The 27,959-nt window shown below is 52.2% G+C and overlaps 12 protein-coding genes across 12 annotated transcripts; 5 read left to right on the top strand and 7 right to left on the bottom strand.

The window, feature by feature from the left end:
* Window positions 1-88: 88 nt before the first annotated feature.
* On the top strand, window positions 89-5,482 carry BBBOND_0311470 (hypothetical protein; the record flags this gene model as incomplete). Its single annotated transcript, XM_012913976.1, has 1 exon — window positions 89-5,482. The coding sequence occupies one exon, from the start codon at window positions 89-91 to the stop codon at window positions 5,480-5,482; it is 5,394 nt and encodes a 1,797-aa protein (XP_012769430.1).
* An 855-nt stretch (window positions 5,483-6,337) lies between these two features.
* Window positions 6,338-7,054, top strand: BBBOND_0311460 (hypothetical protein; the record flags this gene model as incomplete). Its single annotated transcript, XM_012913975.1, has 1 exon — window positions 6,338-7,054. The coding sequence occupies one exon, from the start codon at window positions 6,338-6,340 to the stop codon at window positions 7,052-7,054; it is 717 nt and encodes a 238-aa protein (XP_012769429.1).
* Window positions 7,055-8,102: 1,048 nt separating this feature from the next.
* On the bottom strand, window positions 8,103-8,863 carry BBBOND_0311450 (hypothetical protein, conserved; the record flags this gene model as incomplete). The annotated part of the gene is given in 4 exon segments (XM_012913974.1): window positions 8,103-8,373; window positions 8,390-8,527; window positions 8,564-8,735; window positions 8,755-8,863. The coding sequence occupies 4 exon segments, from the start codon at window positions 8,861-8,863 to the stop codon at window positions 8,103-8,105; spliced, it is 690 nt and encodes a 229-aa protein (XP_012769428.1).
* A 274-nt stretch (window positions 8,864-9,137) lies between these two features.
* On the bottom strand, window positions 9,138-10,073 carry BBBOND_0311440 (hypothetical protein; the record flags this gene model as incomplete). The annotated part of the gene is made up of 1 exon (XM_012913973.1): window positions 9,138-10,073. The coding sequence occupies one exon, from the start codon at window positions 10,071-10,073 to the stop codon at window positions 9,138-9,140; it is 936 nt and encodes a 311-aa protein (XP_012769427.1).
* A 616-nt stretch (window positions 10,074-10,689) lies between these two features.
* BBBOND_0311430 (hypothetical protein, conserved) lies at window positions 10,690-12,175 on the bottom strand (the record flags this gene model as incomplete). The annotated part of the gene is made up of 6 exons (XM_012913972.1): window positions 10,690-11,014; window positions 11,048-11,460; window positions 11,523-11,672; window positions 11,708-11,765; window positions 11,801-11,988; window positions 12,098-12,175. The coding sequence occupies 6 exons, from the start codon at window positions 12,173-12,175 to the stop codon at window positions 10,690-10,692; spliced, it is 1,212 nt and encodes a 403-aa protein (XP_012769426.1).
* A 2,567-nt stretch (window positions 12,176-14,742) lies between these two features.
* On the top strand, window positions 14,743-14,979 carry BBBOND_0311420 (hypothetical protein; the record flags this gene model as incomplete). The annotated part of the gene is made up of 1 exon (XM_012913971.1): window positions 14,743-14,979. The coding sequence occupies one exon, from the start codon at window positions 14,743-14,745 to the stop codon at window positions 14,977-14,979; it is 237 nt and encodes a 78-aa protein (XP_012769425.1).
* Window positions 14,980-15,458: 479 nt separating this feature from the next.
* Window positions 15,459-17,310, top strand: BBBOND_0311410 (EUKARYOTIC TRANSLATION INITIATION FACTOR 3, putative; the record flags this gene model as incomplete). Its single annotated transcript, XM_012913970.1, has 4 exons — window positions 15,459-16,106; window positions 16,301-16,509; window positions 16,547-16,765; window positions 16,803-17,310. 4 exons carry the CDS (start codon window positions 15,459-15,461, stop codon window positions 17,308-17,310), a joined length of 1,584 nt encoding a protein of 527 aa, XP_012769424.1.
* Window positions 17,311-17,785: 475 nt separating this feature from the next.
* On the bottom strand, window positions 17,786-20,950 carry BBBOND_0311400 (IMPORTIN 7, 8, putative; the record flags this gene model as incomplete). The annotated part of the gene is made up of 2 exons (XM_012913969.1): window positions 17,786-20,755; window positions 20,843-20,950. 2 exons carry the CDS (start codon window positions 20,948-20,950, stop codon window positions 17,786-17,788), a joined length of 3,078 nt encoding a protein of 1,025 aa, XP_012769423.1.
* A 310-nt stretch (window positions 20,951-21,260) lies between these two features.
* Window positions 21,261-22,241, bottom strand: BBBOND_0311390 (SNARE domain containing protein, putative; the record flags this gene model as incomplete). The annotated part of the gene is made up of 2 exons (XM_012913968.1): window positions 21,261-22,085; window positions 22,125-22,241. The coding sequence occupies 2 exons, from the start codon at window positions 22,239-22,241 to the stop codon at window positions 21,261-21,263; spliced, it is 942 nt and encodes a 313-aa protein (XP_012769422.1).
* A 534-nt stretch (window positions 22,242-22,775) lies between these two features.
* BBBOND_0311380 (WD domain, G-beta repeat containing protein, putative) lies at window positions 22,776-24,153 on the top strand (the record flags this gene model as incomplete). The annotated part of the gene is made up of 3 exons (XM_012913967.1): window positions 22,776-22,913; window positions 23,317-23,384; window positions 23,424-24,153. The coding sequence occupies 3 exons, from the start codon at window positions 22,776-22,778 to the stop codon at window positions 24,151-24,153; spliced, it is 936 nt and encodes a 311-aa protein (XP_012769421.1).
* A 944-nt stretch (window positions 24,154-25,097) lies between these two features.
* On the bottom strand, window positions 25,098-25,781 carry BBBOND_0311370 (hypothetical protein, conserved; the record flags this gene model as incomplete). The annotated part of the gene is made up of 1 exon (XM_012913966.1): window positions 25,098-25,781. The coding sequence occupies one exon, from the start codon at window positions 25,779-25,781 to the stop codon at window positions 25,098-25,100; it is 684 nt and encodes a 227-aa protein (XP_012769420.1).
* Window positions 25,782-26,195: 414 nt separating this feature from the next.
* BBBOND_0311360 (hypothetical protein, conserved) lies at window positions 26,196-27,940 on the bottom strand (the record flags this gene model as incomplete). Its single annotated transcript, XM_012913965.1, has 5 exons — window positions 26,196-26,651; window positions 26,875-27,068; window positions 27,105-27,204; window positions 27,243-27,434; window positions 27,641-27,940. 5 exons carry the CDS (start codon window positions 27,938-27,940, stop codon window positions 26,196-26,198), a joined length of 1,242 nt encoding a protein of 413 aa, XP_012769419.1.
* Window positions 27,941-27,959: the final 19 nt, after the last annotated feature.

Here is a 27,959-nt window from a genome sequence, read left to right as displayed (position 1 = left end):
TCATTTAGGGGTTTCGTAGTTCACCTTTACTTTGACACGCGTTTTAATTCGTTATTAGAGTATGTATGCGTGTGGTTGAGTGAGCAGGATGGCGGCGAAAAATGGAATTCCGCCTCTTAACACTCTTAAGGATTGTCTTGTGTTCCTGGAGTGGTTGAATAGCGGTAAAGGTCCAAAAAAACTAGTGGTAACTTCATTTGTTCAAAAATTGAAACATTATTTTCCGGGAATGCCCGGACTTAAAGGCCCACTGCAAACTGAATTTTTCAGATTCCTTGAAAATGTCTCGCTGATATATAAAAAATTGTCATCTCAGCAAGTTACGAGATGGGGCACTTATACAGGCAAACCAAATGATATTCTTGACGCACTTTTAGAATGCACCCCTAAGTTACTTGCTGCGCTTTCTTTCATACAGTATCACGTGGATGGCGCGTTTAGCGGTGTTGGAGGTGGAGATTGGGCTTCACTGTCTCCTATGTCCGGAAATTTTCAGACGTTTTTGACTAGTGGGAATAACATTATCGAAGGTGGGTTTGATGCCGGAGAGCTTAGTAGTGTACAGGGTGGCACACTAGTAGAGGATTTAAAAAAAATTTTGAATAAAGACGCTGCTAAAGGAAAGACAGGGTATGATCACCATCGAAATGTGATTATGACTACTTTGGAAAAACAGTGGAATACCTTCAACACTGGGAACACTGCCCTTCTGGTTTACGCATTTTGCCAGTTGGTTACCAAGACGAGGGAACCTGAAGGCGGGGCGTTTAAAAAGGCGTTAGAGAAGGGCCATGGAAACAAGATATGTTGGCAAGATTTAAAAAACCATTGTCAACATCTACATGGACACATTGAAATACTGACTGGCGCAGGGTTTTCTTTTACAGGTATGTGGATTGGACCTAAAAACGTAGTCCATTTCGCTGAAAAAGCCGGAAGATGGTTTAGAGAAAACTTGCAAAAAGCCGCCAGCGAAATGAAAGGCATGATACCTCACTCAATACATTCGCAGATGACTGTACTTCAATCATTTGCCGAGGATAAACTCTATCCCCATGGGTTCATTTTTGACGGGAGTAACAACAGCGTGCGGTCCAAGCCACGTAATTTAGATGATTGGAATCCTATATTTCAAAAGTTCAATCAGCTGGATGCAATGCTGACGAGGCTTAAAGATATATTGGATGGTTATGAATGCGGCTCTGCGACCGTCGTCACCAAAGCCGAGGCGGCGAAGCCGACTGCCACTAAAACCGAAGCGACTAAAACGGAGGCTACAAAGCATGCGGCCACTCATGTAAAGGCGGTGCAGCCACCTGCCACTACAACAATAGCTACGCCACCTCCGGGTGGAAATACCAAAGGAACTCCAAATCAAGGCCAGACAGTGAGGGGAGCGCAGAACACGGGAAGCAGAAATAATGTAGCTCCAAGTCAAAATAGTGGTCAAAGTGAACAAAAGCCTGCAATATCATCAGCCGGCACATCTTCATTTAAGCCTCCCGGTGGTATAGGAGCGCCAGTATCGACAGGGGCTAAAGGTGAGAAAGGCCCCCTAGGGCATCCTAGTACCGTGTCTACAACATCTTTTCCGCGTCAAAATAATGTTCAACGACAATCTCCATCTCAACCGCAACCAGCACAACCCCCTCAAGCCCCTCCCACCGGTCCTCCTGCAGCCCATGGCTCCACTAGTCAGCCGGGTAGCGGGGGTGGGAGTACAAATGGAGGTGGTGATGCGGGTAAAAAGGCTGCCGCCTCTCCAGCTCCGAAACCTCAGACTCCCAGTGGTACAAGTTCACGCCCTCGGGCATCTGTTGTCCCTGCTCCGGGTGGTGCCCCTAGTACCGGTGGTAGTCAGGGTCTTCCTGCCGCTGGTCAACCAGGCGTTAAGGGGCAGGGTTCACAGAGTGGTGTTCCTCAAAGTTTACAGCCTACTGGCGCTCACGTTCCTGCGTCTCCTCAGTCACCGAGTGTTAAAGGTTCAGGCGCTCTGTCATCTGTTGATTCTGCCTCCGGTGGTGGTCAGGGGTCTTCTGGTGCTGGTCAACAATATGGTAAGGGGCAGGGTTCACCGGGCGGTGGTAGTCAAGATTCACAGTCTAATGCCTATCCACAGGCTGCTCTTTCTCAGCCTCCAAGTGCTCCACCTCTAGGCCCCTCGTTATCTAGTGTCCCTGCTCCCGGTAATGGTACGGGGTCTACTTCTGTGACTGGTCAACCAGGTGGTGAGGGGCACGGCGCACCGGGAGGTGGTCATAAAGGTCAACAGCCTGATTCCGCTTCATCATCTGGACAATCTTCAACACCAGGTGGTACTACCCAAGGCCCTCGGGCATCCAACGTCCCTGTTACTAGTAATGGTCCGGGGCAGGTTGGGCAGACGACATCTTCTGGTTCTGCTAAACCAGGTTATCAAGGTACATCGCAAAGTTCCACCACCGCTGCTACTACGACATCCACTGGCATGGCTCCTGATTCAGGTGGCGGTGGAGGGGTTGGTGGGAGTAATGGGAAGGTGGATCCTGAGGAAGAACGGTTGAGAGAGCACCTGGAAGTATATGGAAGCAAAGTACAAAAAAGAAATTATGATGCCAGAAAAAACATGGAGAACATATGGAAAAAGGCTCAAGAAAAGTTCGAAAAAATCAATGAAACAAAATTCCGAGCCAAATTAGATGAAAGGCGTAATACACAAACCGCAGTAAATAGACCTCAGCCGCCACCCATCCCTCGTACTCAGCCCATCCCTCATGCTCCCGCGCCTTACCCCCTGCTGCCCGGTGTCCCACCTGGTCGTGGGCGTGATTACTATGAATCACGGGGGAGGGACATCGGACAGGGGAATAGGGGTGTTCAAGATGCTGAGATTCCCATATCTCTCGGCGGAGAAGCTGTTGTAGACACGGATTTGAAAAAACTGCAAGATGAATGGAATAACAGAATCGAAGCGGATGAGAAACGTAAACCATTAGACTGGCTCAATCAGGCGTCTGCAGATCTGAAACAATTAATGGCATTCAGTCTTGATGGGGCAGAAGTGTCCGACGTCACAAATCAAGTAGGAAAGTATGTAAAGAATACTATGGGTTCAGATGTTACGGCCACCCTAAATCGAAATGTTGTCACTTCAGCAATGTACGATTTAGACGGCGACGTAGTCGCAGGTCTTGATGATCCCGACATGGTGGCTGTCGACGGAGCAGAAATAGCGGAACAGAAACATGTATACAGTGTATACCCGGCATATATGGACGGTTTAGAAGTAGATGCGATTGATGGGGATGCAGTGATGTCTGACTCTGACGATTCCCTTGTACCTGGTATTGACGATCCAACAGTTGCCGAATTAAACGGCACAGAAATTGCAGAAGTCGTGCATGAAACTCAGGATAAAGAATGGAAGGCAGAACTTCAGGAAAGTTATGATGAACTGTTGCGCAACTCTGGATTCACAGGAATGTCCATACCAAACTCGAAAGGCATATGGCGTCCGGTAGATCCACAAGCTCGAACATATGATAACCCTGTTAGCGGTGACCCTATTAAAGCCCCTGACCGCCCTTCTACGTTGGAAATTACAGGTAACCCTATTTCGGCTCCTAATCTAAATGTTCGCCTGCAGCCTCTTCCCATTGACATAGAAGTCAGGGACTTCAATTCACGCGACCATGTATTGAAATCTGAAATTAATCACCGCCCGGCTCTGCCGGTTGTGGAAAATATGAGACTAGCCTCAACTTCCATAACTCACCCCCGGATGCCTATGGCATCGCCTGATGTTAATGGGAATTACGATGATTCCTCCACCTGGGGAGAATTTAAAGACTACGCATTTGACATTGCACCAAATCCCAACATGTGCAATAATCCTTGGAATTACGTTAATAATTCCACCACTGCAGCAACGATACCCCCTCCACCAGACTCCGACCATCTACCGCCTCCCACCAACGTCAAGGCCATGCTCTTCTGGCTGGTCGGTCTCAATGCGTACGGACTTATTGCCAAGATGGAGAGACATATGGAAAATATACTCAATGAAATCAACGGCGATACATTCTACCCTAAGTATGCCCTCCAGGTCAACGGGGATCTATACTCCTTGTCCGCATCTCATATCGCCGACACCCTTACCGAGGCTTGTCTCTACTCCGCACACGTCCTGAACGGAATAATGCGTATGCAATCCGGCGATGCTCTATCTGACATCGACTTCAAATCAGAATATACTAAGTTTTGTTACTCCCCCGACGCCGCCTCTCTTCTCTGCCAGCTGCGGGACTACGTCTACGCCTGCCACTACCAGTTGCAGTTCCTGAAGGCGCAGTGTAATCGAGATAAATATCATGGTGGGTGGAAGAGTTATGACTACGGCAGTGATTCCAAGGTACAATCTCCCCTCCAGTCGTTCCTGACCGATGGCTGGGACTCCACCTTCAAGACTCACCTCTTCGACCCATACAACCTGTGCCACAAGAGCCGCGTCAGGATGGGATTCAAAAAAAGTGATTTGCCTGAGAAATCACAAAATGGCGCCACCCTTTCTGCCATCCTCACTCCCAGCTGCGGCGGCGATGACCCCATCCTGACATTGTGCTCCTACCTCAACTGCATCACCAGGCGGACGCCGAGGACGACAGGGGAGCTTGTCTCGTACTTCCACCATATCGGCATCGAGTTGCACGAGTATGCGTCAAAGTCATTGTCTCCACTAGGAAACTCACTCCTCAATCCACATCCCGACTGCCCCGACTGGGACCATCTTGGTCTCTACGACCTTGGAGCTGTCAAGGGCATCCGGGGTTCCGAGTCTCTCATATCCAAACACAACTCCAGCCACGACAATGACCATCCCCGTACCCTTTCCACACTGGTTGGCTGCGGCGATGACTCTTCCAACTGCCATCCACGTATGTCTCCCATCACGTACCGGGCGTACGCCCTGTACTCCCAGAGCTTCGCCCACACCTACCTCAGCTGGACGGTGTACCTGCCGGACAGACTGTGGGAGTCACTTGAAAAACTGCACTACGAACTCAAGAAGCATGTTAGTATCAAGTGTTCATCCCTCCACCTGTGTTCCACTGCCCTGCCCCTCCTCTACACTCACGGGTTCACGCCGCCGGAGGTGGGATCGCAGCCGACACTCACATGTCAACAGGTCATCGCCAAGCTGAAGGAAATTGTCAACGGTGGGCCTATCGCAACACTCATGACCGCCATGGACAATTTCCTCTTCACCATCCGGGAGCCATTCATCTTCACCCTGGTGGCACTCTGGTCTCTCGCATTCCTCATCTGTGCCAAGACAATGCTATACCGCCTGGACGTGCTCCACATCCGATCACACCTTATTCGCACCAAGGCTTCTCACCACATCGACGTCAAGGCCCTGCTCACAAAAGGCCGGAAGATGCTCTCACTTTACAATGACGTCGACTACTTCGACGAGGACCCTATTGGTTATGTTGGTGTCTAATAGTAGTTATCGCATTCACATAATAGCTTCTCACCATATGATTTGATTTGGTGGAGTGGTATATAGTCGTTTTAGGGAAGCATGTGCAGTGCTGTGACAGTTCACGAACTCACCGAAATTGCGCATCTTTAACCGTATCAGAACACATACGGCCAATATAATTCGCCAATTGGCAGACAGTTTAGTTTGATGTGCGATCGTGGTTTTTCGTATGGTGTATTGCACAGCGTTGAAACAGCCAGACACGTTTGCGCCATTCCATGCTGTGAACGGATTGCGGATACAAGCAAGAGGTATGTTGCGTCATGGCCTCAGAAGTGCCATTGTACGTGAGCATGTGATTGGCACACGAGGTGTGTGGCGTGTTAGTTGTAACCTATGCTTTTAGCATCTCTGTTGAAGCCTGATCATGGGCGAGATACTGTGAGTTTGCGATATAGTTTAACGTGATAACCATCAGACGCCGTGGGCTCTGCGAAATACTGCCAGCAAGCTACTGCTAATTCTTAGACATTGATGGGTCTCCACAAATTGTACTAACATGTCTAGCTTCAATATTCGCCATTTTGCCTGGAACTTGTCTACCCCAATGACTCGCGTGCTGCGCACTGCATGCCACGTTACTTGTGTGAACGTGTCTAAGACACGACATCTTGCTCGCCATCGCAACCCATCTGATAGTCTAATTGGTGTATAGGCGACTTCGCCAGTTCAATTAGACAGGTATACGTTGGAAGGCACCGGTAGTTGAACTGATCCGCTACCAAGACATAGCTGTCTAAAGGCTCCATCTGTGAAATAACAACAGATTCCACACGTGTATATTATTTGCAGCCTTCAACCACTCATTACAAAATGGTGTACAATTCGCTGGCTGATAACCCTTGGAACCTCAAGGAAGCCATTGACTGGTTGGTGGCCTTGAAAGGAACGGATCCTTCGACAAACTTCAAGGCTATGGGCGCGGCGCTTTACGATTTCCTCGGACAACAGCCGATTGTTACTAGAAGTGTGACAACCATAGAAGAACTCAAACGCGTTTCTGACAGGTTCATCGGGCAAAAGGAGCTTAAGCACCATCGATCCTCAAGCGTAATGCTGGAGAGGTGCAATGGCTCTGTCGAGAAAAACACCGGCGAGTTCGCTGACGCCATGGGATCCAAGCCCGAAAAGGTCGCAGACAACGTAGCTAACGTCGTCTATGCTTGTGAGAAGTTTTTGTATGCATTAAGGCGTCCCGGGGAGTATACGTCTGCTTACAGTTCAGAAGCAACGTGGGCTAGGTCCTGTTCGAACGATCCGGAAGCTTGCGCGAAGATCTTCGTGGGAATCGCACCTATGTTGTACACAGGCCTGCTCACTCTGATGGATGCAAGCAACGCCACGAACAGCGTATGGTCATGGCTTGAAGAGAGGCAGCGTGTGGTAGATGTATTGGCCGCCGGGGGTTACACAAAATGGGACTGCCGCCATGACATGTCTTTCTTCGATTTATCCAAGGTGTTGAGCAGTATTAAAAAAGAAACCTTCATCATGCTTTACAACATCGCTGGAGTATTGGCTTTCTATTGATTGGGTGTTGCTGATGGGCTGTTAAATTACTCCGACAAACATCATCTATGCGTCGGTGTCCTCTGTCAGTCAGCGTCATACAAATTCTCACAAAACGCTGCTAGTTTATGAAATGTTATTTATACCGTGTTTATGTATACACGTTTAATACACAATACTGCAGTCATGAGGGCAAACACACTTCTCAATGTCTCTGTATTCGAATTCACCGAGCAATTTATCGCATTTTCCCGAATGCACGGTCTCTCATTTTAGTACACCAGATATTGTGTGCGTACTTGCGTTTGATTCACGGTTTCAACTGTTTCGGACCTCATATGGATAAGTGAGCAGTGCTGCTTCGCGGCTCTCAGCTCCACAGCCTGTACTCAAATGCAGAACACCTGCTGAGTGCAACGCTTATGAACGTTTTAATTGTATAACTAAACGCAACTGTAGACCGTAGAACGTATACTGAATATTTCCGCTATCCTTTCGCCGCAAACGCAAATGCACAGGTGATGTTCGTCGGCGTGGAGTACGCATTTTGGACACAAAGAGCTGAATTGCTATGCCCTATGCATTGGCGGTAGACCGCAGTCCCTGGAAACAAAGGTCTGCCGGATTCGTCTCCTTCACCCTTGGCCGACGAGGAGAAATGGTGGAATTCGCAATGTGATGATCCAATATGTTCATATACTGGACCATGCTTGCCGACACATACCATCTGATGATGATTAAAACATAAGCTGCATTTTCAAGGTCGCCCAAAAGTTCCGGCCGATTCACAAATAATCTTCTAGGTGGATAGATTTCCGAGAGCATGGGTATAGACCGCTACCCCGCATTCCCGTCAGAGAAGGCACAGTAGCTTCACGTAGAGAACGCATCATTTTAATGTCATATTAACTGCCACATTCTTTCATGTTTATGCAGTGCTACTTTGAAAATACTATACAACAATGCATTTCAACATATTCATAGCATCCCAATGTCTTCCATCGCATAGACGTGCCTCCTCTGGTAGCGTTTATAATACTACGAAATCCAATGTCACGGTAACAGCATCCTATAAGTTATTACATGCTCCTTGGCCAAACTTAATCACTAAGCAGTACCCAATCAGACACCAATTGTACAAAAACCAACTATCTGGATCGGCTTCTCCTAAAATCTCTTTCCCTCCTACGGGATCTATGCCTAGATGACGAGCGATGTGGGCTTCTTCGTGAACGACGCTCACGGGATCGGTCACGATGCCTGCTACGGTCACGTGACCTGCGATGAGATGTGCGCGATACTCTGCTGGAATGATTGCGATCTGAATGTTGCGCTGAATCCTGTGGCGCATCGGACGTCTTGGCGTTAATGGCCTCGGTACTGCTATCCTCTAAAGCATGCTTGGGCTCATTGTCAACATTTAGCAATGTTCGCAATGTTGCAACGTCTGTTGGTCTGCTTTTGAGTAGCATCAAACGCTTAGGTATTGCACCCCTGAATCTCGCTGAGTAACCATAGAACTAAACTTACAGCATTTCCTGCATCAACTCATCTTCATAAAGTTTTATTAACTTCATTTCATCGGCTGCATCTGAAGTATTACCCAATCCTTCATCCTTCATATACCAGTCGTGTTTGTAGAACTTGTTCTTGTGTTCAATCATGCCAATCTTAACACTATGGCCTAGGAAGCTCTCACAATCTGGATACCCAAAACTTACCCAAATAGTGTTCGCGTTCCTTGGTAAGATATTTCTTCACCTCGTCCCACTTGAATTGCTCACGTCCGCCTCGGACACCCTCCCGAGGAGGACTTAGGCGGATGTCCATTGTGGTCCGGCCTGATGGGATCCAGTACGATACACCAATATATTACGTGCGTTATCAATATAGAATCATCGGCTACAATTGTTCAATCACGCATAGTAACAAATCAAAAATAACAGAGGCAATGCAGAACCGCAAACTAAGGCGGACGTGGACAACTGCGGCACAACCAGAACACTCTACACATCACTCGCCGCCACCATATCCACATATTTTGTTACAATAAAATTAGATAGTTCCGATTGAATGATGTGCGTGTGTGTCGGAGCGGTGGTTGTTATTCGGTGGAAGCCTGGAGCGCGGTGGAGAGCTCGTACGCGCCACGGTCGTCGGCGCGGTACACGAAGCACTCGTTGTCGCACGAGACCACCAGGCGCTCGTTGCTGAATGACGCGGAGACATTCGCGGACGCGCGAGGAAGGCCAACGCGCTGGCACTCAGACCACTCGGGCCCACCGCCGAACAACAACAAATTGCCACCAGTGCCAACCGCCAAGCGGTCGCCGCTCTTGTTCCAGCACAGGCACTTCACCTGAGTAAGGCTCTTGGACTCGCACTCCAGAGGCAACGTCTTCAGCAGCTGGAACTTGCGATCGACCAGTTGCCAAACCTTCACGCAGCCGTCGCTGCCACCGCTGGCAAGCTGACACGAACGCCCAGCACTGCCACCAGACAACACACTGTCGTTACCGGCGAAGCAAACGCTGCTCACACCGCCGCAGTGGGCCTGGAACTCAACGCACTCAAACGATCCCTCACAAAAGATCACGCCGATGCTGCCGCCGGGCGAACCAACGGCGCACAGCAGCTCGCCCTTCGGTGACACGCCCACACTCATACAACTTATCGACTTCTGCACATCGCGCTTCTCCTGGTACAACGACAGCTGCCACACTCCCGCTGACGGCGCATGCTGGTAGAACGAAATGGAGTTGTCGCTCAATGCCACCAACAGCACCCTCCCAAATTGGGGAGGAGCCCAGCACAACAACACAGGATCGCAACGAGTGCTCACGCTGCTCACCACGCGGAAGCTGCCGGAGTCATCGGCAGACACATCCTTCTCCAAAATCACCACCTCAGAGCCATTCTGCGATCGACACCCAGCTGCCACGTATTTGCAGTAATGGTCGTACTGAAGGTCGAGCAGATGCACATTCTTCTGCAGAACCTGGCTCAGATTCACTGAAAGGGAGCTGGCCAATGCGCTCATCCTGCAACACCAACCAAATCCACTGCACGCAAGCGACACGAAAGGGGTGGACAACAACACTCACAGTGGCGTCACAATACGAACCACGGCGCTACACACACCCACATCTGCACGATTCCCGAACCACGCCGGAATATCAAGTATCGCGTGACTGCGACACGTACGGAGGGCGACGCGAGAGTGACGCCGACTCCCCTCACACATACACCTCAACCACACGAATCCGCCCTTTGTCGCTCCGTAGAAACTGCGCTTAATTCGCCGGAGGTCTCCGACACCGGCAATACACGCTCTCAGATGCCACCGGCACCGCCAGGTTGGTTCGTCACCTTACACATGACATACGGACAACATTAATCGCGATTTCCACGATAATAACGCTATGTTCTGTGCTACAAACCCTATGCATGAGATTACACTTTTTACGTGCTATCCGTTACCTTGTCTAATGAAACTTGCCATTGCGCACTAGTTTTAAAACCCATTCAACAATGACTTTTGCAACAGAATAAACCTCGGTTATGGAGTGTAAGTGCTTATTCTAAGATTCTCAGTATGCGATTACTAAATAAATTAGATTCCCGTCTATGCCCAGTTAAGTATTGCCCTGGAAATGTCACATAACCAGGCCATCTGGGTCGTCAACACGCGTCTTTGTGCCCTTGCGTGTCAGGAATTCCCACGCATTCCTACCGACCGTCACGTGTTTTATGGTGTAGTAGTAGTCCGGTTTGCTTGTTGCCGATAAGTTGGCGTGGCCTCCGTCCTGGAACAAAAACATGTTTATGCGGGATGGCAAATCACTCCGCATTAACTCACTCCGAAGCATCTGAGGGGTGGTAACGGTGTCCTTTGCGCCCTGCATTATGTACGATTTGGAACACGTCTCCGGATCCCTCAACAGCGTTCGGAGGGATAGGTTATCAATGTGAAATCCGCCCCTGCATTTCATTAAAACATGTTATTCCACTCACTTGTTGACCAATGATAGAACGTGTTCCATAAACCAGTTAACGGATTCTGTCGTCGAGTTAGCCACGTGATTGCGGATGTTTGCCACCGGAGATTCCATGATGATCGTGTCGACTGTGAAATTACGGAGGACGGCGGGATCCATGCCATCGAAAAGCGGGCAGATTGCCTCTCTGGTAGTGTCTTCTAAAGGTTTTTTGATCCTTGAGACGAGCTCGTTGAACAGCAGTGCACTGATACAGCTCACAGACTGCGCATAAAGGCTCATATGGTCCACACCCAATTCGCGATTCAGATACGCCGCAGCATCGTATATGTCCGCGACTCCCTTCAAACCAACGTTTGTCTCGAACGACTTTCCGCTGTCGTCGTGCAAATCCAATATGAGTATGTGGTGGGTGTCTAGAGAACCCATCTACGAGGATATTATTCGTGGAAATAGGCAGTGCAGCTACTAAAAGCAGACCGAAACAGTACCTTGCTGAGCATATCGGCAAATTGTAAGCACGACTGCATGTTACCGAACCATCCGTGCAGGAGAACAAATGCCTTTGTCGCTTTAGGGTTCGTTGACCGTATCAACCAGCACTGCTTATGAGCCTTTGAGAAATGCGATGGCACCTCCACCTAACCACCGTGAAAGTGGAACACCTTACTCGTACCTGCTCATATGCGATATTAAAAGTGGCCGGTGTAGCGTTTTCTGGCAGCCCCAATTTACTGCAACTGTGAGAATGGGATGCTTGGTAACCTACTTGGTAATGTATTGATCGTTGAGGTTGCTGTTCAGCAGGTTCCCGATTCCCAGGCCCAGGGGGCTGACAATGTAGAACGACAAATACGATTGCATCGCCTTGTGTTTCACGTAATGGTAGAGGTGGCTGAATATCCGACTCAACACCGCCTTGAACAAGGATTCTACCTCCTTGACCTCAGTGACAATCTGCGAGTTATTGTATCTAATATGCGAAAAAATAGCAGTCACGTGACAATGCAAGCCCATTCAAGGCTGCAGATATGCCTCAACTGGCTGCTGGCGGCTTTAGACATACCTGGTTCTTTGCCACTTCGTAGTCCGCATCGTCCTCAACTGCTGAAGGGAGATCATCCGACGACTTTACAGCCACCATCGCCATGCGCGGGCATCTTGTGAGATGGCGTTGCGATTTTGCATATTTCTGCTCGTCATGAACTTTCGTTGGCGTGGAAGGTCCCTCACCTGTAGCCCCGCCGTGCTCCGCGACAGAGGGTTGCCTCCAAAAACGGCAACCGTGGCCACCGCCGACCGCATAGGCGAGTGAACACATTCCGCCACATGGCTGGAGAGCCATAAGAGCATCCATACAGCCGCGAAGGCGTGGAATCTCCGTGGAGCGCAGAAGGACAGCCTGCACACTGGCCGTGTCTTCAAAGTTAGCCGCACCATCAGCTTCTACACATCACCTACATTTATCCTATTGTATCAGTAACACGGAAGGCCGCATAAATTGCCATATGAAGCCTTGGTGTGGCATCACGTTTACCATACAGTCGACTGCCATTGTCAGGCCGGTGGAAACATGAATTCGTCAACGCACATCATTAATATCAATTGCAACAATAAAAACAAGCTATTACGGCACACATTTTCCTCGTGTGTTTAGAAAATGGGCGTGTAGGTGTAAACTGTGCCATCCTTGTGAAGCAGCTATATACACAGTAATTACGTTACTCTTTGTTTCCCGTGGTACACAGGGCAATTACTGCGTTGCTGCACAACTTTTGATTATCATTGAGGCTGTATACCGGCCACCAGCCGAATCACGGCATTGGCGTTATCGCTGGCGGCACTGGTCACTGCCGACACCAGAATTTCGTGTCAAGAACTATTTTACCGGCAGTTGCGCTAATAGAACCTGTTAGAAGCGATGCACACCATAGGTACATCTCATTTGACGTTTTGGATTGTGTTGGCGAGGAAGAGCAGCTGGGAACTATGCGTTGCGCTCCGGTCAGAATGACTAAATTCGGCGTATACTTTATTTTACGCATCACAACCAACATATAGAGGTGCTTTTGTTCTAAGTTACACATTATAGGGTACAGTGAGACGCCGTGGAATATTTCGTAGCGCAATGGCTCTTAGCTGCGAAAAGCAGCAAGACGTTTCTCGCTGCTGCCTGCCATTGTGCGGCTCTGGCAGCCTACTGCCATATCGCTATCAATTCATTAACTTCAACAGTTGTAAACGCAAAATATAATTACTACATTCTAGTGGTCTCGTTTATGCGCAACGGTGTTCTGGATGCAGCCTCAATCATAGCTAGCTTTGGTAGCGGCTTGTGAATCCCTCCGAATAAAAAAGACCCCCGTTAACACCCGGTGTCTTTATAAGTTTCGAAATATATTCGCTTCGGCTCTGCGCTTCTAGTCAGTAACGATGGCTGTTGTTCAGTACCGCGGACGAAGGGTACTTGCTGCCCTTGTGTGCCTGTACATGGTAATCCTCAGCGGTTTCGCTACGATACTGCCCGGTGAGAGCGACGATTCGGACGTTGAAGTGATTCCTCTTAAAGGCCTTGACTTTTACGCCGGTGACGAGTTTTTCTACGGGCGCATCAAAGGCCTTGCAACCATTGTGAAGGATGTTGAGGGTATATATGCTGACTTGGCAGCCGTATCACTTGCGCTATTGGCTTCTGACGCTCCACAAGAAACTAAAGATGCGGATCAAGCCGAAGCTGGGCAGATAATGAACGACTTCATAAGCCTAAGTCGTGACGCCAAGGAGTACATCGAGATCGGAAACATGTTTGATAGATACCGCGAGTTGATGGACGAGTTCAACCGTGGAGGCGCGACGCAGGGAAGATTAGATGAGCTTCGTAGTGTTGTGAGCGCTTTGGAAGGGCAGTTCGAGGGCAAGCAATCACTGGTGATCAACGCCACAAGTCACCTTCTGCAAGACTTCGACAGCAGGATTATCAAAGCGACCAATTTCATTCAAAAACACAAGGCCGACTTAGACGCATATCTGAAAATTGAAAACCATGCAAAACCGGAAGCAATGCCCTCTTTTGAAGACCTATCAGCTTCGCAGTCTCCCAAGGAAGACAGCCATTCCACCGAAAGAAGCGAGGGCGGTGTGACCGACGATGCCAACGGAACTACAACTCCATCTCCCGATGACAGTGGAGAAACTAAAGCAGGGGACCAAAAACCTGCATCATCCACGGAAAAGCAGACCAATGATGTGCCGGAAGGTGACCCTGCTAGCGCACGCATGGAAAGGATAAGGGCATACCTCAAAGATCGTTCTTTATTCCACCAGCTGGACATACTGCGGAACTTTACCACTGAAGTGAACAATGTGATACAGGGTATTCCACAGAGCGGAGCTAACCACGCCGCGGTTGTCGAGAAGGTGCTGTCAGTTGTGCCGCAGTGTGGCGGTTCGGCCGAGATTGGCTTTGAGGCTGTCTCTGAGCAACTTGCAAAGATAGACATCGCGTGGACTATTTACAAGCGTTACAGCGACATCAGTGATGCGCTGCCGACGATAGAGCCAGACTCGACTGAGGCTCGCGAATTACTGGATGAGCAGCAGACACTGGAGTCAATATTCGAGGAGTACGAGCCCCTGGTATCGCGGGAAGTTTTGACGGCAGCTGCGCTGAACGAATCAACACTGGCAGGAATTCTGCAGTCCGTCGAAGAGATGGCCCATGGTGCGACTTCCCCTCGGAGCGGTGCTGAAGAGGTCGACACGCCTGCCACCGAGAGAAGTCTAAAAGATGGGGATGCGCCTGCCACCGAAGACGACGCCGCGGGCGACGGAACAGTGGCCAACAAAATGCGGGACACGGGGAACAGTGAATCATCGTCGGGGCTCGCGAGCATGGGCACCAGGGCTATTAAAGCCGCAGTAGCACTGTATATGATGGCTACCCTCTGAATTCAGCACTAGGTGCAACAGAGTTTCTCAGTTAACATACACGTAGCATATTCTTCATGACGAACATTTTAAAGTAACTAATGAATCGGAAACACGTGGTTTCATCGGCGTCTGCCGGGTACACACTCAATGTGTGTCGTCGTAACCCTGCCTTTTGTAGCTTTTATGGCAAGATGCGGGTGTTATTAAACCTAACCGCACATACTAATATCCAATGACTTGGTGCGTATGACCAATGACCGAGCGAGCGGCGTAATACACAACGCTGGCGCATCCGCCGAGGCGCTTCCTCACGGCGGTAGGACAAAACAGCGCCGAGCGCAGCTACTGTAAGCACCGCACACACCACTAAAATTTTCGAATGCGCGAATGAGTTATAGAGCTGCGTAGGCAACGCGTAAGGTCGTTAACACAAGCGGGCCCCACGGATTCCAGGTGTACAGCGCCGCCGACCTGCTGCGGTATAGTATGTTCTGACGATGTCTTCCGGAGAGTTCGTACGGAGAATTCAAGGCGGCGAAAGTCCGCAGCGCGGGCTGGGCGGGGTGATTCCTCGCGAGTCTGAGGTGGTCCAGTTCCTGCTGAATTTGTACGACGGGCTCTACAACCGCAACGCCGAGGAGGTGAAGGCGTTGTACGAGCAGGATTTAGCAATAATCACGGACAACCACTTCAAGACTGCGCGATGGCCGTCAATCTCTGAGGTGGCTGGCTTCTACAGCCAGAGCGGCCGTCTGCACAGCCTCATCATGGCGCTGTACTCCGAGATCTACTACCGCCACGTTTTCTACTTGGGCGACGTGACGTACGAGGACCGTCTGGACTCCTGGGAGAAGTACTGTAAGCTTTTGGGCTACTTCGTCGACGAACTGGAGAAGGGAGACGAATCCGACAGCCTGAGCGGCCTGGTGATCCCCGCGTCCTGGGCGTGGGACATCGTCGACGAATTCGTCTACCAGCTTCAGGAGTGCTGCAGGTGGCGCAGTCGCCTCAGCCGCACCGAAGACGCCAATGTCGACGACGGCGTGAAGGTGAATGCGATTTGGAAGGTGCCCACTGTGTTGGAGATGCTCCACAGGCTAGCCGTCAACCCCGCTTACAAGAACTCGACGCACGATCTGCAGACGGTAAGCTGATTTTGCGTGTTTCGTTTGTTTCTTCCCTTGCCACTGTGCAACGTTTCCCACTGCCCACTGGTGGTTGCGACAGTGGCCTTATGTGCGTCGTCTGTAGTGCAGTGCACACGCGTGTAACGCTCTATATAATACCGTGTGTACTAATGCTTCAAACTGCATTATGCAATGGTTCCATTTTATTGCAGGACGGCTTGGAGACCGCTGGTCTGGGATACCAGCTCGGCTACTTTGCCTCGATCTCTCTGGTCCGCCTTCACGTGTTGCTCGGCGATTACTACACCTCCGTGCGCATGGCCGCGTCCATCGACTACTCGAGCAAATTCTTGTACTGGAAGGTGCCGTCGTACTACGTGTCATTGTCCTACCACCTCGGTTTCGCTTACATGATGCTAAGGTCCGTTTTTGCATCTTGTGGCATCACTGGAGCGCAGGCGGTATGGCGACTGTATCAAGATATTATCGCAAATTTTAATTTTCCTGACCAAGCAGCGCAGCTACCTGGTGACGCAGAGCTACCAGCAGGGCGCCATGGCCAAGTTGACTGAGAAGATGTACATCATCTTGGTCCTGTGCCACACCACGACCAAGATCCGTCTCGATGAAACGCTTACCCAGACCATTAAGGAGCAGTATGCCAACCGATTCTACCAGTAAGCGTCGATTTTGCTCTGTCACAACGTTTCGCAGGCTCCAGAGCGACAATGAGGAGGCGTACCGTGACGCGTTCCTGAAGTGCTGCCCCAAGTTCATCGACGCGTCCAGCGACAACGTCACGTCTAAGGTGGACGACTCGGACATCACTGGCGGCGTTTTGATTGAGCCGGTGCTTAGGCAGCTGAACCTGTTTTTGAAGGAGATCTCCAACCAGCGCCGCGTCGACGAGATCTACTCCTTCGCCAAGCTGTACCACAACATCAGCCTCGAAAAGCTGGCCGCTCTGATGAAGATGGGCGACGACCCGGAGTTGGTCCGCTCCTGCGTGCTAAGCGTGAAGCACCAGACGCGCCAATTCGCGAACGCCGCTGGCGGCAGCGACTCCATGCCTGCGGGTAACGAGGGCGACATCGACCTCTACATCGACCAGAACGTCCTCTACATCAAGAGCAAGCAGAGCCAGAAGTTGTACGTGGACTACTTCCTGCAGCAGATAAACCGCTGCAAGCACACCCTCCGCAATCTACAGAGCAAGACATGAGTAGCTGGTGCACGACAGCGGCGCCTCAGACCGGGAACCGTAAAACAGCTCTAATTTAGAATGCCTTTACAACGTCGCCGTTGACCACGTTCGCCTTTCATCTAGCCGCATGCCACGCATTGTAGAATCTTAACCTATAATATACAGTTCCGCCCGGGATCCATTAGCTCAGTGGTTAGAGCGTTGGTCTTATGAGCCAAATGTCGTGGGTTCGAGCCCCACATGGATCACTTTACGTGCGTGCGTTCCGCGTCTATATCTGGCATATTTGAGTTCGTGAAGTCTCATTTCAGCGCTGTATCAACAGCGCCGCGGCTGGGGGTTGGTTGTGACGCCCAGTCGTCGCTGTGGCCTGACCGGCGTGACGGCCCCAATCAAGCAACTTCGCGGGCATGGCGCGGTATCTGGGTGCTCTACTACGAAAAGGTGGATATTCGATACGCCAGTCAATTTCGCACGGTTGGCGTGCATCGGTTTAGAGTGGGGGCTTGTTAGCCGCAACCCGGAAACACATGTCCGCGTAGTTGCAGTTGTCCAGAGGCGAGCAGCCGTCGTCGAATTCGTCGTCGTCATCGTAGCTGTCGTCATAGTCATCGTCGTCGGATTCGTAGTCGTAATCGTCGTCATCGTCCGTGTAGAAGTCGGAGTCTTCCTCGTCCATGTCATCGAGTTCCGGATTCATGCGGCTGCCGTTGTTCACATTGTGCGCTTCAAGCAAGAGCTCGTCAATGGCTCGCTGCACGTTTTCGTCCTGGCTGTAGCGCGCCACGTTTTGCTTGAGGGAGGAGAAGCAGGCCAGGTAGAGCTTGCACATGTATTTGGACGTGCAGCCCCGCGACACGTGCAAGAGTACTTTGATGAGTGTGTCGGGGTCCTCCAGGCTCTTCAGCGGGGGGTTTTCGCGGCAGGAGTACATCACCACCACCGCTGCGTACCTTATTTTGGATTGGAAGTATGTCGGGGTGTTCATGATGGCCTCGTAGGTTTCAGCGATGCCCTTGGTCAGCTCCTTGGCGGCCACCGCGAGGATGCTATCGCAGGCCCGGGTGTTGTACGTCACCTCGAAGACGTCGGCCAAAAGGCGCTCAGCATGAGTCCCGTCGTCTCCGTCGAATGACTTTTGGCAGAGCGCGTAGAGCTGCATGGCGATGTCGAAGGTGAACCCGTTGGGCGCATACGCGAGCAGGCTCCTCACCGGGCCTCGGATGACGCTGATTTCCACCATAACGGCCTGTATCGTATCGCCGTCTTCGGAGTCATTGGCGTGGTACCCGCTTATGGCCTTCGTGCACAGCCCCAGTATCTTCCACATATCCGCGAAGCGCGCACCCATGAGCGCCGCCTTCTCCTCCCCGGCGTAGCCCACCACCTTGTGGATTATCTTCACCGAATAGCTCAGCAGCATGGCGAGGTCGTCGATGTAGTCCATCAGAGTGTCCAAGTCCAGGTGTTCGTATAGGGAAATCAACAGAGTGCCTGTCCTGTGTGCGATTTTTGCGAACATTTCGCAGTCATTGGGCGTCATGGTCTTGGTGTCGGCCTCGGCCGCAAGTCTAACGATTGAGGTCAGCGTTTGCACCATCGACCAGCGGGCCAGTATCTGCTCATCGTTGCTTGTGTCCTCGTCGTGCTTGTCTACCACACCCTCGTTGCCAACGCTGTTCCAGAGCGCGTTGCAGACATTCTCCGTGATCTGCGCCCCGAACGGCAGCACGGCCACGGAGTACCTATCCACGACTTCATCGAGGGTGGAAACAACGGTCTCCAATTCGACCCGCTCCATGAGCTTGAAGAGGTTCTGCAGAAGCACCGGCAGGTATTCCACTATGGTCCTCTGCAGCGTCTCGTCGGAGGAGTGGAAGAAGGCGAGGACGGCGCCGGTCGCCATGACGGAAACTATGACCTCCTGATCGCCCAGCAACTCCACGAGCCTGGAGTACAACGTGAGGAGCGTCTGCGAGTCCCTCCAGGGATGAATGGTCCTCACTACGTGCCCGCATAGCCAGGCCGCCCGCATCCTGAGCCACTTGTCGGGCGAGCTGAGCAAGGGGGCGACGAAGGTGGTGATGAACGCCTCGCCATCCAGCAGCTGCTCCGCTGGCATGTCAGCCATGCCGGAGCCCATTTTCTTCTTGCCCTTTTTGCTGTTCTGCAGCACCCCTGCGACGGTGTGGCCGACCAGGCACATGATTCCGTACAATTCCGGCACTGAGTTGCCGCGGTCGCGGAACACGTCCCTGGCTGCCGATATGATGATCGGCGCGAAATCGGCGCGGCAGAACTTGCACGCGTCCTTGATGAAGTCGGCGGCAGTGCCTCGCGGCGACATGAGCTGGAAGCTGACGTCTGGGCTGTTTTGGATGTACGACTCCGGGTCCTCCAGGTACTTCTGCTCGTCGTAGGCGTTGCAGGCGAACGTCTGGAAGATCATCTGCACGATGACCGCCGCACACGGCTGCATGGAGGCGTTGTAGACGTCGGTCAGGGGCAATGTGTACTTGAGGTAGGTCCACATCCTGTGGTGCAGGTTGTTGGTGAATACGGCGCCTCCCGAGGCCTCCGCCTGGAGCAGGAGCACCAGCTTCTTGGCGAATAGGGCGGCGTACCCGTCCTTGAGGTAGCGAACATAGTGCATCTTGCCCTCGTCCTTCTCGATTTTTTGGGGCGTCTGCCTCGACATGTACTTGGTGAGAATTTGGATTGCCCACTTAAGGCACTTGAACCGCGGCATTTCGTGCAGGCGCGACTCCTCATCGTCGGGCAGCTCCACATACGGCATCATGGCGTGCTCGCCGGTCTTGAACACCGCGTCCCATCGCACGGGGTTGTCCAAGACGAACTGCACGAGCGCCATCCAGGACTGGAGCGTGCTCTGCACGGTTTCGGTGGTCGGCGACGTGAGCAGCGCCAATGAGAAGTACACCTTGAGCACCTGGTGGATGCACTCCGCGGCTTCGGGTGACTCCAGCCCGGCGTTGGAGGCGTCCTGCGCCACCTGGAGCAAGTGCCCGAAAAAGCCGTCGACCACAGCATTGACCTCATCCGTCATCGACTGGGCGTGGTACTCGTAGCGGTACATGAGCTTGCGCAGTGCCTTGAGGGCGCAGAGCAGGGTGTCGCCATTGGAGCGCTGCTCTATGTCCGTCTTCACGCGCTGCGCGATGTAGCTGACGTCAGCCTGCTCAGCGTTAAATACGATGTGGCGCAGCGCTTCGAAGCACTGGCGTCTGATCAGGTCGTTTTCGCGTCCGACGGAGAGGATCGCATTGTATATGCCCTTCCATAACGCGGCCCGGTCTTCCGCGCACAACACGCTGGAATCTCTCCAGTGTGTGATTACAATATTCTTAAGTTTCACGGCGCCGGCCAGTCTGATCGGCGCCTCTACCGCGTCTGCCGAGATGAGCGATAGAAGCAGCGGTATTGCCCCCTTGGCAGTAGATATCTGCGAATGCGTGAGCGCATATTTTGAGGCGTTGGGATATGGTCATGTGTGCCAGGCCACGGGCCTATTGGCGGCTGTATCACCCACCTTGTAGAGGTACTCCTCACTCTCCTGTCTCAGCGCCTGGTCCGGGGAGAGCGAGCCTTCGAGCGCCCTGTGAAGGGACTCGGGCATCAGGAGGATCTCGGCGGCCATTTCTTTCTGTGACTGTGTCGGAGGTGTAGACCCCCAGTTGCTCGCACGCCGTCGGCGCGAGCCCGTCTAGACGGCGAAAGGTCACATGCCCGCCGCCGTCGCTACAAAGCTATTATGTGTGCTATGGGGATTCGTTTTTATCCATGATTGTGCCATACGATTCCCTCGAAACACTCTCCCAGCAAAGGCGCAGGGAGACACGACAGCGGTCGTTGTAGACACCGGCATTTTGCCGCGGGAAACATTAAACACCCCAGTTGGAGACACTGCGCGCTCGTTCGCGTTAGGCCGAACCCCGTCGGCCGGGCAATCAGGTGATTTTGAGTATGATCGGCACTCCGATGACTAGCCCCGCCGCGATCACGCCGAGCATGATGTATACCATGAGCCGGTTGCTCCGCCGCTGGTTGTGCAGCGCCTTGGTGAGCTCCACGTTCGCCTTCTCGGTGTACTCCATCGCCCTCATCGTGTTGTACTCCACCTGGTCGATGAGGTCGCCCTGGTAGCTGACCACGCCGGCGAGCTCGATCATCATCTGGTGCAGCTCCTCGACGCTGTCCTCCAGCGCGAGCACGTCGTTGTACTTGGACTGTATGTTCTGCACCGCCTCCGTCAAGCTGGCGGTTCCGATGATGGACGACCGCGCGATGTGCTCGAGCATGGAGTGGCCCTTGCTCGAGTCCATCATGCGGTCGAGCTCTTTGCTGTCCAGCTCCGGGTATATGAGCTGCACCTGCCTCGCAGTGCGCTCCTTGATGGCCTTTTTGAACGTGATTTGGGCGTCCTGGTAGCGCTTGATCGCGGCTTGGAAGTGTTTGATGCAGACGTTGTATGCGTTCTCTCGCATCCGCGCCTCTGTGGGCGTGCCCTCGCTCTTGCCTAGCTCGAGGATGGACGCAGCGGCCTTGCACTGGGTGCACACTTCGTTGGTGCTTGCGATGATGTCGGTGAGTTTGGTGCTGACTTCCTCGTTTTGCTGGTTGGTGACTGCGCTAGCGCTCAGTTCTATGAGGGAGTTGATTTCTTTCACGCCCTCGTCGATCGACGCTATCAGCGTCCGCATCGCCTGCACCTTGTGCATGTACTGTTGGAACAGCTCATCGTCCTCCCCTTCCTCGTTGGCGCCATCGCCGCCCTGCGAAAGGTGTGACGTCTACGCGTGACGATCACTTACATTCGTCTGCGAGATGAAGCCGCCGTCTCGCACGACGATTATGCAGTCCTTCTCATACTGATTGGACCTTTTAACACCTTCCGCGAGATCCTGCAACTGTTCCGTGCGGTTATACATCTTGGATGCTATGTATCCCGCAGGCAGTCAGACATGGGTTGCGGCTGTGCCCGGATATTGCCAAAAATTGCCACAAGTACGTGGCTGTGATATGCCAACGTGACCTGTATCTGCTGTCTAGGGTGGGTGGAGTCACGCCGGTTGTGATCCCGGTATCAGGTCTAGCTGACCGGCACGGATGTGATCCGTGCCGTGGAGAGATGATTCAGTGAGCAGCTTACCAGATCTAGCACCTGGTTACAAATCGCTATACAGTATTTATCTGTCAAATCCACTGCGCGTTTGCAGCGGGGTAGGGGCGTGCAGTGAGAGATGTGTACATGAGGGCGCGCACCGTGCGACTGTCTTTGTCTGTCTTTTCGCATAAACGACATGTTTCGTAGCCATAATTGCCAGCGAGGCTGCCGAAATAGTGCAGTGTGTATTGTTTTATTGCGTCTTCCCATCTAGTCTTACGATCGGCCCCCTCGAGGGGGCGCGACCTGTCGTTACCGACTCAGTCACTTCTAAACACAAACGCAGCGCTTTAACACCATGCTTCTCATAGCCGGTGGTTATGAGGGAGGTCTGGTCGGCCTGAATGTCGACGAGGATTGCGACTCATCGGCATCTTCGACGACTTCCACCGCCCCCAGCCAACCGTCCTTCGCCTTCCGGTTCATCTGCTCGCAGGTGGGTGCCGTGAAATTGTGATTGATCTTTGGCCTGGTGACTCACAACCTTGCCGATTCAGTTATTTTGTGCCTTACCTGGGCCTTTTCGCCCTGTGTTTCATATTCGCAACTTGTCTCTGAACACGGGTGTTGGGATTTAGTGCCCTGATCATTACATCACGTGTTTCGTGACTCGATAGCGTATTTCATGCTTCCAAAATGCCAGGTTGTGGGAAACGGGCCTAATGTTTAGGCTTATTAGATGCTATGTGGCATGTTTGTCGCCGGGCATTCTGTTCTGGTTCCCGCTACCAGGAGCTAAATGGCGGCTTGCGTGTTTGCAGTGTTTTTACCTAGCATGATTATTTGGCGTCAGTTGTGTTTGTTATCCGATTGTATGCGAAATATTCATTTTAGTGCAGGGGTCGATTCGCTGTTTAGCTTTGGGGTCGGACTTCCTGTGTTGCGGAGGGTCCGACGAAACTGTGCAGTAGGTCGATGGATTGCCGCAAATAACGGTCAACCGCAGGGTGTACGGCCTGCGTCATCGCAAGAAGCATGGCGACCTGCTGTTGTCAGCCGGGTGCATTACGGCGCTGGGCGCCAGGGGCAGCATAGCGAACGGCCTGCTGCTGGTGGGCGACGAGCACGGCTCACTGCAAGTGTTTGACGTTCTCAAGCTTAGCCTGAAGAAGCAGCTCAAGGGCCACAAGAGCGCCGTCACGGCGATATCAGTGCACCCCAACGGAGAGCTTGCCTTGTCGGTGTCCGAGGATGCCACCTTGCGGCTGTGGGACTTGAACACTTGCCTCTGCGTGTTCTTCTCTCGGCTGAACGAGCCGGCTATCGGAGTGCAGTGGCACCCCGGTGGCGAGGACTACTTCATCCTCTTTGAATCGCAATTGTTAAAGCTCTCGCTGAGCGAGGGAGCTAAGCCGTCGGTACACAAAGCCAACAATACCAAGTACTGCTGTGCGTCCTGGATCGGCGATTCCATCGCAGTGGGGTGCCGTTCTGGTGCCGTGGTCATCTATCCACCTGGCGAAGAGTCTGGCACAGATTTCGGCGGTGTCCACAGTAAGCGGATCAAGGCGATCACATCACTCTCTGGTCGAGTGGTGACTGCAGACTCCGACGGCACCATCCTGTGTTCTGCCGTCGTCTCCGACGACAGTGAAGCGCCGAAGTTGGTTGAGGCGTGGCGTTTCAACGTGGAAATGCGTGTCAACTGCTTGACGTGCTCCACCGCCGTTGAGTGATGCTATCGGCCAGTGTTTTGATCACCTGAATACAGCGAACTGCGATTTCCACCTCACGTCAGGGTACGTTGTGTACATTATTTGGGCAACGAGTGCAAAACGATTACCATGGTGACGAAATTACGACGTTTCTAGTCTCTGTGGCACTATGGGAATTAAAGTACCACCGTACTGTGAACGTTGACGTTTGTTGGCCGTAGGTGTTGCATGTTGGTGACGTGAGTCGCACTGCCTTCCACAGGATGATCCGCTCTTGTTGAGCGCCTGGAGCTAAGCATTGGCGAAAGTGCTCTTGCGCATCCTGCGGGCCGAATCTTTGTTTCACGCGCGAGCTGCGTGCAGCAGTAAACGAGCCCGTACATCGCTTTTCAGTTTCGACCGAAAATCGCTGGCTCGTGAGTCGGCTCCCCTTCGGTCTGCAATTAAGATGGGTGCGCAAGCCAGGTGCATTTGTGATACGCGCTTTAGTAATCTGATGGAGGCTGCGGCAATGTGTTGCATGCGTATGCTTCTGTGTGGTTTTATGCAGTCGCTTTTGCTTGTCTACACTCCATTTTGCAGGCCTGATAACAGGTCAAATGAAGTTTGGACAGCTGCCATAATTTGCGTTTAAGCCTTTTGCGGTGTATGCGCCGTGGCGACACTGGTGCCACCGCTAAACAACCTAGGCACGGTGATGCCCTTTAAATTGTCTCGCCCCGTGCTGTACATGCGTCATTCATGCGCTGGTAAGGAGTGATTTGACACGAACAATGCAATGCTTGTTCTTTGCTAACGACATCAACCCGCACAAGGGTGGAGAGGGCCTGACTAAAGCGCATCGCTGTGAGATGCACGTCGCCAGACACGTTTCCGGCAGCCCATACTACCACAAATAGATTGGACACTGATCGCTGCCGGCAACATTCAACACCATGTACATGCATAAAAAGAACGTCGATTATTCAGAAGTTGCTAAGTCGGTCTGGGCTCTCGTTGTAGTAGTCCATGGACGTTTGTTGCGTGTATGGGCCCTCAAAATCCTCTGGGACGTACGCGTAACAGTCGTACGGCATGTAGGGGATGTACTCCGGACTAACCGGTGGGGCAGGCGGAGTTGCAATAACGTGCCCCGCAATAGCGTTTCCTGTCGAGACGTTTTGAAGGTACAATACGAGATTGCGGTGTTTCTCCCACTCGAGTGCTGCGAGTTCAGCCATCGTTTTTGCCTCGTAGAACCCGTATTTTCGTACACCAAAGGTGCGCTGCGAACGCTTCGAGCAATTGAACGGATCCCTGCAAGTCGTGCGCCACTCGAGCTTGCCGAAATGGTAATATACCCCCGGCATTTGACTGCAGTAGTCTTCCGTCGGGACGTTCGGCACAATTACGGCGTTTTTCGGTATGCCTTTGGTGGGCGCCCTACGGCGTCGGCGAGGCGATACTTTTCCCATCTGTGAAGCCTTAGGATAAGCCAGTTCGATCTGCGGGTCGTAGAGAGGAGCACAAGTTCCCTTCTGATTGCCGCGACTTTGATGATTGTAACACAAATCACACACACACAGTATGTGGTGTTTCCTCGCCGCAAGGCATGCGAATGCCGCTTGTGCGGGGAGAGCACGACGTGGAGCCACTCCACGCGTAATCATTGCGCACACAAGATATGTGCCGAACAACGGGCACTTATATCCTTCCGCTTTCCGGCGAACCGTTACTTGCTGGGTCGCTTTCAGAATTTAGCTCAGACGTGTGCGCCAGACATGAGCCGGAGTCATTCCACCAGGAATCTCCAGTTACATGTCAAAGGCAATAAAAGCACACGTTGAGCGTTAAAGCGGCTTTTTAGCACTTCCTGGCTGTTGTGTCGGTCCGAAATGTTATGCGGTTGGCCACGTGTCGCGCTTGGCCTGTCCCCCGGCGACCAGGTAGAGACGTATCCTCCACGTCTCGCATGTGTGTGCTGAGACAACGAGTCACAATAAACAGGACCATGGTTTAATACACGAATCCGCGGTGGAAGGTCTACAATGCGTCTCGTATCGGCGAAAAGAAGCCAGCGTGATCTAGGCGTCTCCCGCGTTACATTCCTCGACGTACATGTTCAGCGCCATCTTTGCGATCGCATCCGGCAATTTTGTTTCTTCGTTCGCCTCGGCCCTTTCCATAGGGCTCGTGAGCCGTTTGCTTAGCGCTAATTTTGCCTTTAGCTCGGTCCGCTTTTCATCGTCGGTCGACTGCTGGCAAAACACCTCGAGGTCCTTACACCGCTTTATTTTTTTGTGCGATATTTTGATTCTTTCTTTGTTCGGTGTCCTGAAGTAGACCTCTCGTGTCTTCTCGATAAATTCGTAGAGCGAATCTGACCAAAGGTCCCTGTTTCTGTCGATCCGCTTTAGGAGGATCCCGAAGTCGTTCCCATCCTTATGATACTTCACGTAGAAGCACGCTGCGTTTGTCGGATCCGCCAATACAACGCTCATTGCGAGAAACGGGTATGCCTCGATGGCTTCTAAGCCAGCCTGCGTGAGTTTGACAATTGGTATATATTTGTGAGACGTTGGCGTGGAGAAGTTGCATGAACTGCATTTTCACCCTGCTCAGAGCGTTTTAGCATAACCTGGCCACTAATGCAAGTTGTAACCACAGTTTCAAAGCGCAACCCATGGATCAGGTCAGCGATCGCCATGGAGGCGCCACATCATCGCCCTGGTCCCCCCGCCACCACTTCTAGTGCGAACTCACGTTGTAGTCTTCGATGGAGTTCCATACGCACCACTCCCAGTTGCCCGCCGATATTTCCAGCGGCTTGAAATAGTACGTCGTCCACTTCTGGCCGAAGGTGTTCATTTTCTTGAGCGGCCCTGATAACACCTTGGAGTAGAACCTGAGCTTCGCATAGTCGTCCATGTTCTCCAGCTCCTCGACGAGCTCCTCCTCTGCAAACCGTCGAATGCGGCATGGCACTGGCTTACCTAGGTTGGAGCCGTCTTGCTGCGACTCCACAATGGCCTGCAACGTCAGAGCTGATAGATTCCGGGACGCCATCTCGTCGCTCATGCAGTATATCGAGACCTGTTGAGGCTTGCACACACTAAACGGCCAAAGCGTACCTTGACACGTGTAGCCGTGCGATTCTGGTGCACCATGGTGAACCAGCGCCTCTTGGCCGGCTTGGGAGCCATGAGGTCTTGCTCCACTGAAAACTTCAGTTCACCGCATTGGTCCGACCTCAAAAGCTGGCTTCTGTAGAGATTCACGACGACAGTGTCGTCACACTGTCGCACGTGTACCTTCAGCTTCTCCTGCAAAACGCATTAGCCGGGCATTAAGACTCGCAGTGACCGCCGTCACCATGCCGATGACGCGCACATGCAGTTGCGCTACATTAGGCGCATGTAGAAAGTGCATTAGACATACAGGGTTCCCGAAATGACGTCATCATGACCCCATGTTTGTTCAACATTACATGATGGCATGACAGGCTTTCAAATCTGCCTTGGAAACTTACATGCACTTGCAGCTGACCATCTTTCGCGGGAAGTGTCTGCGTGCGGTATTTCATCCGACCGGCCTCGACCTCGAAGAAGTAGTTGCCTGAGCCGACGCCGCCAACGGCCTCATGAATCTCCAGAATGAAGTCGAAGGAGTCGTGACTGTGCAGCCCTGTGATGCGATACAGGCTGCCAATGCAACCGCATTCCGACGGGTGCGGTATCTTGGCGAGATTGTTCGACACGTAGCTGGCAGCGGCGACGCCGCAGCAGCCGATGGCGCAACAGCCGACCGTTTGCGGGTCGATGAAGAACATGACCACCAGCCGTTCCCGC

Source organism: Babesia bigemina (genome assembly GCF_000981445.1).
Source record: "Babesia bigemina genome assembly Bbig001, chromosome : III".
NCBI classification, from domain to species: Eukaryota; Apicomplexa; class Aconoidasida; order Piroplasmida; family Babesiidae; genus Babesia; species Babesia bigemina.
The sequence above is the reverse complement of the archived record's forward strand: the minus strand, read 5'-3'. Positions and strand labels throughout refer to the sequence as shown.